This window comes from Mauremys reevesii, linkage group 26 (genome assembly GCF_016161935.1).
Source record: "Mauremys reevesii isolate NIE-2019 linkage group 26, ASM1616193v1, whole genome shotgun sequence".
Taxonomy (NCBI): Eukaryota; Metazoa; Chordata; order Testudines; family Geoemydidae; genus Mauremys; species Mauremys reevesii.
In genome coordinates, this window is record NC_052648.1 from 7,437,473 (window position 1) to 7,452,557 (window position 15,085).

A 15,085-nucleotide genomic window follows, 5' to 3' on the forward strand; every position below is an offset into this window, starting at 1 on the left:
ATTCAATTCTAGACGGTCCAGCTTACAAAGAGAGGAAGGGAGTGATTGGTTGTGAGCTCTGCTTGCTGATATTAGTGATGCTCTGTAGCAGGGGTAGGTAACCTATGGCACGCGTGCCGAAGGCGGCACGTGAGCCAATTTTCAGTGGCACTCACACTGGCCACCGGTCCGGGGGGGCTCTGCATTTTAGTTTAATTTTAAATGAAGATTCTTAAACATTTTAAAAACCGTATTTACTTTACAGACAACAATAGTTTAGTTCTATATTATAGACTTATAGAAAGAGACCATCTAAAAACGTTAAAAGGTATGACTGGCACGTGAAACCTTAAATCAGAGTGAATAAGAGTAAATGAAGACTCGGCACAGCACTTCTGAAAGGTTGCCGACCCCTGGTCTATAGAGAGCTCCTCACCATAGGAGCGGTGTGGGGGGCAGGGCCGGCGCTTCCATTTAGGCGACCTAGGCGGTCACCTAGGGCACCAGGATTGGGGGGGGGCATTTTGCCGCCCTCAGCGACAATTCGGCGGCGGGGGGGGGGGGTGTCCTTCTGTGCTCCGGGTCTTCAGCGGCAATTCTGCGGCGGGTCCTTCGCTCGCTCCGGGACCCGCCGCCGAAGTGCCCCGAAGACCGGGAGCGCGGAAGGACCCCTCTGCCGCAGAATTGCCGCCAACGACCGGGAGCGCGGAAGGACCCCCCTGCCGCAGAATTGCCGCCAATGACCGGGAGCGCAGAAGGACCCCCGCCTAGGGCGCCAAAAACCCTGGCGCCACTCCTGGTGGGGGGAAGATCCTTTGGCTCTATTGGGGTCTTTCACCCCCATCTGCGAGTCTGGGGAGTGCGTGGAAGCCGGAAGCCAGTTAATATGCTCGATACAAAGTCTCATTTGCATAATGCAATATCCCAAGTGCCCTGGCTTAGTTCCAGCAAAACCTCCTCTAGTTGGGGAGCAAGAGCTAAACAAACAGCACTAATGAAATGAAAGCGAGGCGAGATTAGAGGGATAGAGAGCAAACAGACACATTACAACAATATAAATACCCATTAGTTAGAAATGCTCCGCAGCAAGAGAGCGAGAGGACATTAGTGTCTTGTGGTTTTGTACCAGCTTTTCCACCTCCTCTCAGCTGCATGGCTCATAAAATACACACCAAGAGCACCAGATCTAAGCCATGCCACAGGAGAATGGAAACACTGCGGGTTAGGGTGCCGAGGGAGCTAGCTAGCAATTGCCTGTGGGTGCACAGCAAGGGTCCAGAGCCCATGCTCAGGGGAACTGGAGGCTACTGGTTCAAACAGCACGTGCATGCAGTGTGCCTGTCCCCCCAAACTCCTGCCCCCTAGGAGGGCACAGGCAGGAGTGAACAGCAGGGAGTACTGTGGAATGTGCCACTGCCAAGCTCCGTTTGGAGGACTCCCCCCCCGAGACTCTCCAAAGTGATGGCGGAATTAAGCCCGAGTTTTATTTAATTCTCCGGCTGAGGATTTAGAGGTAAACATAATTAACCTAATTTCCATATCTGGGACAGCTGGACTTAAAAAAACCACCAACCCTGGCATAAATCATCAGGACAGGCGAGGAGAGGATTTTTCTCTCCAGTGCATTCCACCGTTCCCCCCTTTATCCCTTCCAGGAAAGAGCTGCTGTTGATTCAGTGCCTTAGGATTCCTTAACCCTTGTCTGACCAGGGGGAGGCACCACTTCTCGTGCCAAATGGGCACATGCCAACCATTGCATGGTCAAAGCCTCCACGGGTCCTCTTGGCCATTACTTAGCTCATGCAAGAATGTTCCCTGCTCTTCAGTGCGCTGTCGTTTTCAGATATCCCAAACAATGCTGCTTCCCCCGCTTTTCTTGGGACAGGACAGTTCCCTTCCCACTGTCGAATACCCCTCACTGATAAGGAAGCGGTTCCCTGATATTTAGCATATTTTTTCCCTCTTTTACTTTTATTCCATTATGCTTTGTTATAACCCTTTGTTCCATCCCTTCAGGTACTGGTAGAGTTAAGTGTCTCTATATAATTTAGCTAAGAAATTATTAAAAAGATTTTGCTCTTCCGTTTATTCTAAATCCAGCCCTTTGGCCTCCCCAATTATATCTGTTGCTCTTGTCCCAGCTCCCTCCCAGTTGTCAATCTATTTTTGGTAATACGGTGCCCATAAGAGAAGGCCAGACTAATAATTCTAAGCACAGTTGTACCGCAGCGGTATGGACAGGAAGTTTTCACCTACCTGGTCCTTGACTTGATGCCTCTGTATGTGCAGCCTGAAATTGCACTGGGCTTGGGTTTGTTTGCATTGTAATGGAAAATATCCCAAGTGCCCCTGGGTGCGCCTGGGGCATGTTACAGAAAAGGAGAGGGGGGACGTATCACCGTGACGATACTGAAAGCAGTGAGGGGAGGGTCGGTTATTGTTCCTGGGGGCGAGGGATGGAGAGCACCCCATTCTTTGGCTAGATCTGCAGAGCCCGAACTTGACCCGCAGTGGCAGGATGCACAGAGCTGACCACCGCTGCTCCTCCTTTCTCACTACATTGTTTTCTTTCCTGATTCTTCCAGTCCATTGACCCTGGCCAGCAATTCACCTGGGAGCACTCGAACCTTGAAGTGAACAAGCCCAAAAACCGCTACGCTAACGTGATCGCCTATGACCATTCCCGCGTCATCCTGCTGCCCATTGAAGGTAACCATGGTGATCTTTACTGCTAGCCCGTGGCTTTTTCAGGGGAACGCAGGGCACTGTGGTCCACAGAGTCCCATGATACTGCTCTCTGCTCTCAGTCTCCTCTCACCAGGTCCCTGGTAGAGCAGCAGGCAGAGTCCTGTCCTGAGAATACGATCTGAATCCTGGTCCCACTCCCTGCATCCTTAGTTTCAAAGGAGCGTTTATTTAGAAGCTGTGTTCCCTTTACTTGAAGGTTAGTCTGCTTTAGCTCCCCGCTGGATGTGCTCCCGAGTAACGGGAAGAATCCAGACTATATACTGGTTGGAGGAAACCCATGGCAGGCTTGAAGTGAGCCTCTGAGACCCTGCTGGTGTGTTTGTCACACTGGGTCTGCTCCTCATTGAATATTCAAGGCCAAACCAGAACCCTTTCCGCTAAAATGCTAATTAGCAATAACACTTGGCTTCGTGTCCTACAGTCCCTTGCCTAAGCAGTTTCCTGAACTGACATGTGACTGACACCTGAGGTAGTCAGAAGACTTGCAATAAACTGCGCAGCTCCTGGCTCTCAACACACCCACCAGTTTACAAACGGGGCTGAGAGCTGCTTTAGTGGAGAGAAAAGCTGTTCTTCTAACAGAGTCCGTGCAGTGGGGCTTCCTCGGATGGCTGCCACTGACGTGACATTCTGCTCTAAGCCTCTCACCCTCGTGTATTGCCCGGGAATGTGCTGTTCATGGTTGGCCTTCTTCAGTCAAGAATTGTCCATCTAGGCATCAAGAGCAGGACCTGGGACAAGTTCTGGTGTCCCCCTCCCCCAGCTGGTGTTAAAGGTTAGTTGAGAAATTCTAGGGCTAAGATGACTGGCTAGAATCAATCCCTTTCCAAAATAATTCCAGGGGAGTGGCATTTCCATTTCTGAGGAAACCGTGCTAATGGAGATCTGCCAAGAAACCAGCATCCATTTGGATCAGCCTTGGCTGTTGCTGAAGGAGGATTTCTAACATTTCTCATTACAAAGATGATTGTATCTCAGCTTGTTTTCCGTCTGAAATTAATATTGCATGAGCCATTTAAATTGTAGAGCTAGGCTTTCAAAAGTCACATTGTCGTATTCACTGGAAGAGAGAGGGAGAGAATTCCTGATATTTTCAGAACACCTGGAACAGTCTAATTCTGCCCAAAGCCCAGGACGTGTCTGATGCCAGCACAGATGCAGGCTCTAGTTATGTTTAGCGTTCAAGATGCTGGCTTAACAGCCCTATAGAATCATAGATTATTAGGGTTGGAAGGGACCTCAGGAGGTCATCTAGACCAACCCCAACTAAATCCCCAAATCCCTATATGCCCCTGCTCCAGGATTGAACTCACAACCCTGGGTTTAGCAGGCCAATGCTCAAACCACTGAGCTATCCCTCTCCCCCCCCCCTCCCCACGTGGTCTAGACCAATCTATTTATTATTGTGGGCCGGTATATGGACCCCTTCTCCCCCATCACCCTACAGACCCCCAATGCCCCAGCCCACCCACAGACCCCTCCACAGAGTGGGGCCAGGAGCAGACCCCAGGTGTGGGGCTGCAGGGCAGTCCCTACCCTGATCCCAGACCCCACCCGGCAGCAGGGCAGGACAGCTCTGAGCCCAGACCCTGCTGCAGGGGGCTGGGACCCCACCAGGTAGGGCAGCGCGGCCCCCCTGCACCAGGCGATGGGGCAGCCCGCACCCCCAACTCCATGGGCTGCAGCTGCATGCTAATTGGGCCATGGATTGAGTACCACTGGTCTAGCCAGTTCTGTCTCTCCCGAAGAGATACAGCACCGGCAGTGACGGGAAAGCTTCTCTCCTGCTCAGTCAACATATCACAACCCTGGCACGATGGGTGTGGTGTCTTCATGGCCCCTTCGGTGCTTAGCACCTCTGCCAACGAAGTGGTGTTGGGTTGTGCAGTGGGGACACCCGCATGCTAGGAACGGGCGTAGGTCCCAAGTTATCTTACACAGGCATTGAAAAGCCATCAGATGGTAACTGCTTCCAGTCATGTGCTTCCCCTAGTTAATCCAGACACTGCGCACACCCAGCAAGGTCGTCCAGTGACCTGCTGGAGAACGTAATGCTCTGTGCTTGGCTGTTGCCTGTTATTCTGCTGCTTCCATTCCACCCTCCACCCAGACAGCTCTGCGTCAGTCTGTGCGTAGAAATAAGCCTGCAGCTGCGTGACGGTGGCTGGTGCCCAAAAGCACTGGGAGAGGGGGCATGTTTTGCTCCCCCAGTTCCCAGGCAGCAGTTGTTTCTTCCTGTCTCGTGCACCCATTGTCCAGCCCTTAACTAAGGAGAGACGGTAACACAGAGGAGGAACTGGCAAGAGAGACAGGAGCAGGTTTGCAACCCCACTTGAAGAATGATCTGCAGAGAGATTTACTGAAGCCAAAGTCCTTTCCTCTGCACGTCTGGCAGGTTCCCGCCCAGAAGCCTGGGGTTGGGTTTTTTTCAGTTGTTCTTTAAATTCTGCTTTTGTCAAGTCTGCAGCGTGTCAGCTGTGCCTGGTGAAGGGGGGGTGGAGGGGGTAATTTTCGTTCAATTACTTCTCTGTAACAAGGCCTGTTACACGGCAAAGCATCGCCTGAGCTCCCAGCCACCATTTCAAATGACACAGCCGGCCCAAGGGGGCTGCGGAGATTAATGCCAGAAGCTCAACCTTTGTTGAGGCTCATGCTGCTGCTACACAGCTGCTCTTCCACTTGGAATTTTTAAATTTTGGAGGAGGGAGGCCAGGGTCCCTCCAGAAATTCAATCAAAGGCTGTTTCCCCAGGCACGTGAAGTTGCCTTTGAAGACCGGCAGGCAATTCTGAATGAGTTTAACATCGCACATAAACCAGGCTAACCCTGTTGGCAGCAGCGGCAAAGAGGACGGGAAACCCATTTGCACCCCCCTCCCTCCCAAAACTTGAGTTAAATGTTCCTCTATTGAGTTAATCTTAGGAAAACAAAAACCTGCCGATACTGCCAGCAGCTGCGTGTAAGGAGTTACGGGACAAATCCGCACACAGCGGTAGTCCTCCTCGCCAATCATAAGTGGCTTTCTAACTCTGACCCATAAGACAGACACCTGGCAGGGTCCATTTTAAGTGGGGTGCGGCTCTCTTCCCGCCGTGCATCCTGCTTTTCACCACCCACCCAAAAACGCTTCGCCAAAGACTCAGGCAGGCAGCTGTCACACGACATGCTTCAATCGGTGCGAGTCACTGTCTGTAATTTCCAAGCCGCCTACTTCCCCTGCAGACTCCAGCCCTGTTTTCCACGCCTCACCCAGTCACAGTGCAGATGGGCTCATCCACAGACGATCCAGGGAGTCCTGACTCACTGCTTCAGAAACCCATGGCGAAGAGGCGTGTCTGCGGCATCAATCCAACCCAGGGTGGGACTGTGCAGCGCATGTCATGAACCAGATCCATATTTGGCCCCAGAAGATTGTATGCCCTTAGTGCAGGGACTATCTTTTTGTTCTGTGTTTGTGCAGCCCCTAGCACCATGAGCCTCTGGTCCATGACCTCAGCTCCTAGGTGTGAGTGCAGAATAAATAAGATATGCCAGGCTTGGTTTTGATATCCCACCTCCTCCAAAAGTAGCTGTCTAGTGGAGATGTCCTTGGCCAGATCCTCAGCTGAGGTAACTTGGTCGCTGATTTACCCGAGCTGGGGAACTCACCTGCTTTCTCCGATGAGGAATTCAAGCTGCAGCAAACCTCTTCTCCCACCCAACCCCCTTCCAGTAAGGCAAAATCAACTGACTCTCTCTGCCACTTTAATGCAGGGATTGTGGGGAGTGACTACATTAACGCCAACTACATCGATGGCTACCGGAAGCAGAACGCCTACATTGCCACACAGGGCCCTCTGCCGGAGACCTTTGGCGACTTCTGGCGGATGGTGTGGGAGCAGCGCTCAGCTACGGTTGTGATGATGACAAAGCTTGAGGAGAAATCACGGGTGAGACACTTCAGCGAGATGGCTGGCTAGTCCTGATCCAGGGAGATGCTGTGGAGGGGGAGAGGTGGCGACCCCAAGGGAGGTGCATGTGGCGAGTTGGGGAGCCGCAGTCTCTCTGATCTGCAGCCCTCATCTGCTCCTTCGGGAGATTTCTTCCTGCCCTGCTGGCCCCCTGCAAGCACTGATTCGTTGTGAAAATACTGTCCACCGGGGAAGTCTTAGATCCCTTCACTGCTCTAAGGGGAGAGGGAACATGCTCTGAGCCTGGCCCCATGTTAGATCAGGTGGCAAGGTTAGAATCCTGTTATCACATGTAATATTCTTCTGAGTGTTCTGCCATTCAGAATCATTTCAATCGATCAGGCATCAGACCAGCAATGTGCCTCAACGCTCCAGCTCTGTGAGTAGAGGCAGCATTTGATCACGTAGGACATGGAACTGAATCTGGGGGCTCTCACCCTATTCTGATGCTTCAGCAAGCAATGCTTCTTGCTGTTTCGCTCTCCCTTGCCAGGGGCACATCTTTACTTTCCATGCCACGAAGGAGCATCCCGTGCTGCGTACTGTGCTCTTTCGACTACGTTCCCGAGATCATTGTCGACTTTTGTTTTCTAGATCAAGTGTGACCAGTACTGGCCAGGCCGGGGCACGGAGACCTATGGGATGATCCAAGTGACCTTACTAGACACTATTGAATTGGCCACGTTCTGCGTTCGGACGTTCTCCCTTCACAAGGTGACGTTTATCTCTGGTGCCACGTCTCTCTCTTGTCCCATTCCTACGTTCTGTAACTTGCTGTGTGCGTCTCATGGCCCTTGCTTAGCTCACACGTGACTCTTGGTTCCTCTGCCACTCCGCAGAATGGCTCCAGTGAGAAGAGAGAGGTGCGCCAATTCCAGTTCACAGCCTGGCCCGACCATGGCGTCCCTGAGTACCCTACCCCATTCCTGGCTTTCCTGAGAAGGGTCAAAACATGCAACCCTCCCGACGCCGGCCCGATCGTAGTGCACTGCAGGTACTGACCCGCTTATTACCAGAACCACAGCCTCCCCCTACACGGAGCCCCAGCTGGAGGGGGGAAACACATTGCCAAGCGAATCCCCTTTTCAGGGGGGCAAGCAAACACGTTCCCATTGCAGCTCCCAGCATGCAGGAACTGTCTCGTCTCAGGCTCCCGTGCAGCGTCTGAGGAGGATTCTCCCGTTCGGTTTCTATTCAGGGCGGCATTTCCTGTACTGAGTGGGGCTGGAGTTGGAATGGGTTAGTTGGCATCTGATGAGGCCTCATTGCCAGAGTGCTATCCAGTATCGTTTGGCCTTTGAGGAGCGTGCAGGCTCGTTTCTGTCACGGTGGGCAGGGATGAAAGATGAAATGGGGCTTAGGAAGCAGCATCACCATGTGGAGGGCGAGAGGCGGAGTGGGCTGAGCTGTCCAAGGGAGAGAGCGAACAGCGTCTTGAAAGGGCTTTGAGAGCCGCAGTCATTCTGAGAGCAGAGCGGTGAAGGTCCCCCAGGGCAGGTTGCATTCCCTAATTCAATTTACCATCCAGTGCGGTACATTTGCAGGCTCAGCTCAGACAAATCCCCCTCCTGCCTCAGGAGAAATCTGGAGGGGCCCGCAGGTCACTCAGTGCTGGGGAAAGTAACATCTGAATTTTACAGGCAATCGGGGACTGGAGGATACAGTTTAAACAGTCTTTGTAAGAGGGCAATTTATCACTAACCCTGCAGATGGCAATTATCATGCGCCGCTCAGAAAATGAATAAAAAGGGCCATCAGCAGGCGACTTACCGTGACCAGATCCCTCATCGGCTGCTCCGTTCTTGCCAAAGCTCCAGCAACCTGCTTGGTTTAGGTGTTATGAAGTCTAATTAATGGAGATCCAGGAGTTTTTTTTTATGAAAAGAGGGGACTGCCTTTGAATAGGAGGAGGAAACCCTTTATTTCTAGCTGCGAGTGTTTAGACCTGCAGGACCCTGCTGATTCATAAATGCCTTCACATGCAAGTCTGATGTTACCCAAATGTTTTTGTGCATTGAGGTAAAAGGGTGACGCATGTTATTCATTACAGCATCAGTCGTTTCCAAGCTGCCTAAAGATCTGAGTGATTAAACGTGCTTTTGAAGCCCTTAGATCATGCCAGCCCTTTGTTCAAACCTGGAACCCCCCTACCTAGAATTATCATAATTGTGTCTGACGGGAGATCTCCCGTCATGGTGATGTTGCAAATGAAGAGGTGTAAGAAAGGGGGCTGATCAGTATCTAGGAATGACACACACATTAGCAGACACGACTTTTTGTCTTGTGCCTTCAAGTGACATAGAATAACTTTCTGAAGTTCTTAGTAAATTGGGCTCAGACTTGGAGCAAATTTCTTCAGAGTGGGAGCTCTCGGGGGCAGGGACTGTATTGTTGTGTGGACTGGATTGAGCTGAACTTGCTGCTGGGGCTAACAGAGAGGTGAAGTGACCGCTCTGTTTTTCAGTTCTTAGCTGTGGCCACCTCTTTCTCTAATACATTGACGGACTGTTAGCACACACCTGTAGCTCAAGAAACACCTTTCTGGGTTTCAAGACTCTATATTTTAATGGAATTTCCCCACCTATTTGATGGGTTTAACTCTTGTGTTCTCTTTCTTCCTAACCTTTCTCCTTCATGTTTCAGATCCAGTGCCTACAAAAACCAGTGTGTATGTTGCATGAACACACCCTGCACTCTTATAGAGCCTTTCACTGGATAATCCCAAATCTCTTTATAAAGATTACGGGCTGCATCTTCAGCAGCTGTAAATTGGTGTCGCTTCATTGACTTCAGCAGAGCTACATTGATTTATAGCAGCTGAGGATCTGGCCTGAAAACACCCTGGTGATGCAGGGAGGGGGTGTTTTCCCTTGTTTGCAAAAAGAGGGAAAGTGACTGGATCAAGGGTCTCTCCCCTGCCAGTGCCTGACATTTTTCTAGTGCTTTCTATCTAGTTTTAAGTGACTGACTGAAGCAATAGGCCTTCCACCACTTCCTGTGGAAGGCTATTTCACTGCCTGACAGACTCAACATCAGGAAGCTTTTCCTGAGATTTTACCTAGATCCTTTTTTTAATTCATCCTGTTACTTCTAGCTCTAGCCCTTTGTTCCACTTCAAATAATTCTCTCCCCTAGGTATCCTCACCATTCAGATATTTATGACTAGCATCACGCTCCCTTCAGAGCCCACAGCTTCCACCCAACCCGACTGCAAACCCCAATCCTTCCTCATCCTTCCTGCCAGCCCCTTTCTCATTTAGCTTGCTTGACTCTGAATTCTTTGCGATTGTGAGGCCTAGAATTAAACATCACGTTACAGGTGTGTTCTTGCAGGGGTTATTATTCCCCAGCTGCTCACTGATGGGACGTCTGTGTGTTTGTAGCCCAATATCTTACAGAGGTTTCTGGCTGCCGTGTCACAACTGGAAATCGGTGTCAAGTTTGCCATCCACTGTCACCCCTAGGTCACTCTTGGCATTACTGCTTTCCAGTATCTCCCAGTGTTGAAGCTGGGGCTGGGATTATTTCCGCCTAGGTCTATTAACTTCTGTTTTTGCCAAGTCGAGCCTCATTTGGTTGCTTTTCTGCCCATAGTTCTAACCTGTCCATAGGTAGGTCCTTCGTGTATTTCTGTCCTCACTGGTGTTTGCAACGCCTTCTGAGTCAATCTCATCTGGGAATTTATTGGCAGTGCTGTTTGCCCTGCCTCTCTGATCATTAATGAAGATGATACTAAGGGCTTGTCTACACTGGCCATTTACAGCGCTGCAACTTCCTCGCTCAGGGGCTGTGAAAAAACACCCCCCTGCATGCAGCAAGTTTCAGCGCTGTAAAGCACTCGTGTAAACAGTGCCCCAGCGCTGGGAGCCGCGCCTCTTGTGGAGGTGGTTTTCTGAGAGCGCTGGGCGAGCTCTCTCCCAGTGCTCTGCCATGACTACACAAGCCTCGTTAAAGCGCTGCCAGTGTAGACTAGCCCTAAAGAAGATCTAACTTCATACCAGTTTCTGGAGCACCCCACTAGGCACCTCCCTGCAACTCGATACATTGCGATTTACCATTCCCTGGCGTTCGCAGTCCTTTCAGCCATGGGAATGTTTGCCTCCAAGCCAATCTGAATCAATTCTGAGTACGGTTTTGTGAGCCTTTGTCTCAGGCTTTACTAAAATCAGGATATTACATCTCCAGTGCTTCTATTCATCCATTAATTTGGTAACTGTCAACAAATCATGCCAGGCAAACTTGATTACTTTTTATTCATAGAGCCATACTGCTTATGGCTCACAATTCCATTATCCTAGATGGCTACAAATCATTTCCTCTCAATACCTGAGCAGTTAATGTACCAGAGTTGCAATTAAACTTAGCAGATAAGTGCCAGGATGACTCGTATCCTTGTTTTGGAAACCAGTGACACCGTTTACCTTCCCCCTCCCCCCATCACCGTTACACCCCCAGATTGTCAGATGCTGCATGCTCAGTTGCTATGGCAATGGGTGATAGGACAAAACCCTGAGATTAAAAACACCAAATGCTCCATGTGTGGCTAAATCCTCTAACCAGCTTTTAAAACTGACCATACAACTCCCATTCATGTCAATGAGAGTTGGGTTATGTCATTCAGCAAGTTCCCTTAACACAACAGAATGCACGAAATATCTAGCCCTGCTGATTTATGTTCTAGTCTTCCAGTAATTCATCCACCTTATATTCTTTGTCTGTATCTATATTTACAAGGTCTCTATTGCTTCCTACTTCTCTTTCATGCGCTCGTCACATACTGCACCTGTTGTCATTCATCGTCTACCTCTCACATACACATCTGCTCACCCTCCCGCGCTGCCAGTAAGGAGCTGTCCCGTCCCGTCTGGTCAGCCATCAAGGTACATTTCTCAGCGGGGTTTGGATTATGTTGCTTACCTTCCCACCTCTCCTTCCAGCGCGGGAGTTGGACGGACAGGCTGTTTCATCGTGATTGATGCCATGCTGGAGAGGATAAAGCATGAGAAGACAGTGGACATTTATGGGCATGTCACCCTCATGAGGTCACAGCGGAACTACATGGTCCAGACAGAAGACCAGTACAGCTTTATACACGACGCCTTGCTGGAGGCCGTCGCTTGCGGTAACACAGAGGTCCCAGCCAGAAATCTCTACACTTACATCCAGAAACTGGCGCAGATAGAGGTGGGGGAGCACGTGACAGGCATGGAGCTGGAGTTCAAGGTAATGGCAGAACACTGAGCTCTAGGCATGTACCGGGGGGGAGAACAGGGACAGAAAATGGGCTGGTGGGATTCCATTTGAAGTGGACCGTCCAGGAGACGGCCGGGCAGTGCCATGGGCCCAGTCAGTGCTGGGATCAGCGTTCGCATCGTGCTGATCTGCATGGTTCTACCACGTTTAGTGGGATGGGGATGTTTTTGAGAACCACGCTGTAGTCACTTCCCTGAGGCGATCTGCAGTGTAGACTATTGCCAAGCATTATAACACGGCTCTAACATGGGGGTTCCAGGGAGGACAGAGCCCAGACAGCAGACTGCAGTGCACCTGAAGTTGCTCTTTTAAGCAGGACGATAATGGGGACTTAAACCAAAAACCCTGGCACCTAAGGAACTTAATCGTAATAACCTTCTCCTGTTGGAGAGGAAAGGCAGGGCGGAGAAGAAAGGTCTGTGCTTCTGACAGGAGCTTTCTGCAGCTTAGACTCCAAGGGATGACAGACGACTGGCCCTTTCGAGGGGGAAAGGAATGTTTTTGTGTTTCTACATTAAAGAAGTAATTACATTTCTGACTCCAGGGCTGCTGCAGTGGGTCCCAGGGGAAAGACCAGCTGCTGCTGCAAGACTTTAGTCCAGCTCTCTGAAATCCAGGTTGACTTTCCTCCCCTTCTCACGTTTGATTTTAATACTGTATTTCCAACGTGAAGCGCACTGTCAACAAATCACAACAAGGCTTTGCGATGGGGAAGGCCCTGACATCTCCGGCACTTTGAAAGCCAGAACCACGCAGGGGAACTTGGAGGGGGAAGAAATTCACCTGCCTTGGTCTGGCTCAGTGGGTTCGCATGAAGATGCTGCTGAACCATTTGTCTAAGATCAGACCCAGACCAATAGAAACTTTTGTCCTGCCCACCTAAATAAGCCAGTTTTTCCCAGGCATCTGAGCAATTCTCACCCTTTTCTGGGAGCTGAAAAAACACCCGTTAGAACAAGTGTGTGTGGTTTTTTTCCCTCAGCGACTTGCCAACTCCAAAGCCCACACTTCCAGGTTCATAAGCGCCAACCTCCCGTGCAACAAATTCAAGAATCGCCTTGTCAACATCATGCCATACGAGACCACCCGGGTCTGTCTTCAGCCCATCAGGGGAGTGGAGGGCTCAGATTATATCAATGCCAGTTTTATCGATGGATACAGGTAAATGACAACACGTTGCGGCCTGCTGTTTTAACAGGGAGTAATTCAAGCTGATTTCCCTTTTTGCAAGGTGCTCAGAGAAATACAGTTTAAAGAGGTAGTGACAGGAAAAGGGGAGGAAGGCTGAATGAATTGATTTTCCAGCCCGGGTCAGAACAGCATGGGTCTGTTCTAATCCACACCTGGTGCTTCAAAGGAACGTGAATCCCATCCACCCACACTCTGCCACTTGTGCAATGCTGAACGTTTTATGGGACAGATTCCTTCCTGACACTGTTTGTGATCAGATCGCAGCTTGAAATATGGGGTTTTCCCCAGAGTATAACCTCAGCTGTTAATGGTCAGAACATTCTCCCTCCCTTTTTAAAATAAAACATCCAGCTGCCGTGTTAGACTCTGAGTATCTTGGCTGGATGGATTTCACTATGGGGAATGTTTATGGAACAGATCGTTCCTATCTCAGCCTCTCTTTAGCTAGCGTTGGGAAACAATCCGTATTTTGCTGTTTGGAGCCAGCAAGCAAAGCTGTAGGCTCATCCAAGCAGCAATGCTCTAAGACCTTCTGCCTGTGCAGGCCTGCCAGAGGCTCAATGCGGAGGGACGGCACTGAGCAGCACTAGATGCAGCAAGGGTTCTCCCTCCTTCATGCCTCTGGGTGCACAGAGCAGGCAATACGCTGCCTGTGGTCCCCGAAATGCACTGCATGTGGCCACTGCCCTCCCCTGGTTTGCTCAGATAGGCCAAGCAAACGTGCGTGGGAGGGTGGCAGGTATCATGCTGCAACCTCCTCCTGCATGACTAGTCAGGATTTAGCCCATAGTCTAATTTGGGAAAACCCAGCACAAGGCCTTTGAGTCACGGACCCCTAGCCCAAGCCTGGGAGATCTCCAAGGAGAAGTATTCCCATCTAGCTTATAAGGCCTTCCAAATGTCCAGTGCCGAGTGTCAGCTTTCATGCTATCCCCACAGTTGCTAAGCCCATCACCCCAGACCCATGGCTAATAACTTGTCACCTTGTGTGTGGGGTTGGCGCTTTCTTTCAGACAACAGAAAGCCTACATTGCCACTCAAGGGCCGCTGGCAGAGACCACCGAGGATTTCTGGCGGATGCTCTGGGAGAACAACTCCACCATCGTGGTGATGTTGACCAAGCTGCGAGAGATGGGTCGGGTAAGCATGGACCCATGGAAAATGTGGTTGAGGGGCAGGAGGGCAACACAGTGAAAAGCCCTACAGCAGCGTAAGGGGTTAACTGTGTTGTCCTAACGTGGTGTCTACTCCCTCGGCAGGAAAAGTGCCATCAGTATTGGCCCGCTGAGCGCTCAGCACGGTACCAGTACTTCGTGGTGGATCCCATGGCTGAATACAACATGCCTCAGTATATCCTTCGAGAATTCAAGGTTACTGATGCCAGGGTGAGTGCTTTGTCTTCTCTCTTTTCTAGGCTTAGAAGTGTGAATTCTACGTTCATGCCTCAACCATACCGTTCTCATTTGGAGTCTGCACACAAGAGACTATCCAGAGAATAGTCCCAGCTCAGGATTTTGTGTGGCAGAAATGGAGATTGGAAAACAGGCCATTGGGGTTCCATTCCCCTGGTGCGGGGTGGGGAGCAGAATTGTTAAATGAACAGAGATTTTCAGAAGCTGTTGAAATCGGCTGTCTTTCTCTAGCTCCTGTCTTCTTGGGGTCAACGTTGGTCCTATTATGCAGCTGTTTGCAAAGCTTCTTCTAAACCCCTGACTCCACCAACATGTTCCAACTAGTGGTATTTCCTTCAAGCTGTTAGCTCACACTGGGTAATTTCTTTGAATTCTTTTCCGAAGATTATTAAATTCTAGGGAGATTTTGGAGCAACAGCTTCAGCAGATTTGTATAGAAGTTGCTGAGTTCAGGGAGATGTTTTGACAAAATGCACAGAGCACGTGTTGCTGTCTTTGGTCTGTCTGAGGCACTGTGGGGAATGATCAGGAACTAGACTCTTCTGGACAGGCG

At 50.4% G+C, this 15,085-nt stretch overlaps 1 protein-coding gene across 13 annotated transcripts in view; it reads left to right on the forward strand.

Moving 5' to 3' along the window:
• The window catches only part of PTPRS (protein tyrosine phosphatase receptor type S), a 245,435-nt gene that overhangs the window by 224,396 nt on the left and 5,954 nt on the right, over positions 1-15,085 (forward strand). For all 13 annotated transcript variants that reach the window (XM_039515199.1, XM_039515189.1, XM_039515194.1 and 10 more), the window contains 8 exons: positions 2,565-2,688; positions 6,480-6,655; positions 7,271-7,390; positions 7,516-7,670; positions 11,614-11,899; positions 12,912-13,090; positions 14,134-14,260; positions 14,380-14,505. In XM_039515199.1, coding sequence (XP_039371133.1) covers positions 2,565-2,688; positions 6,480-6,655; positions 7,271-7,390; positions 7,516-7,670; positions 11,614-11,899; positions 12,912-13,090; positions 14,134-14,260; positions 14,380-14,505 — 1,293 coding nt within the window. The remainder of the gene's footprint in view (positions 1-2,564; positions 2,689-6,479; positions 6,656-7,270; positions 7,391-7,515; positions 7,671-11,613; positions 11,900-12,911; positions 13,091-14,133; positions 14,261-14,379; positions 14,506-15,085) is intronic.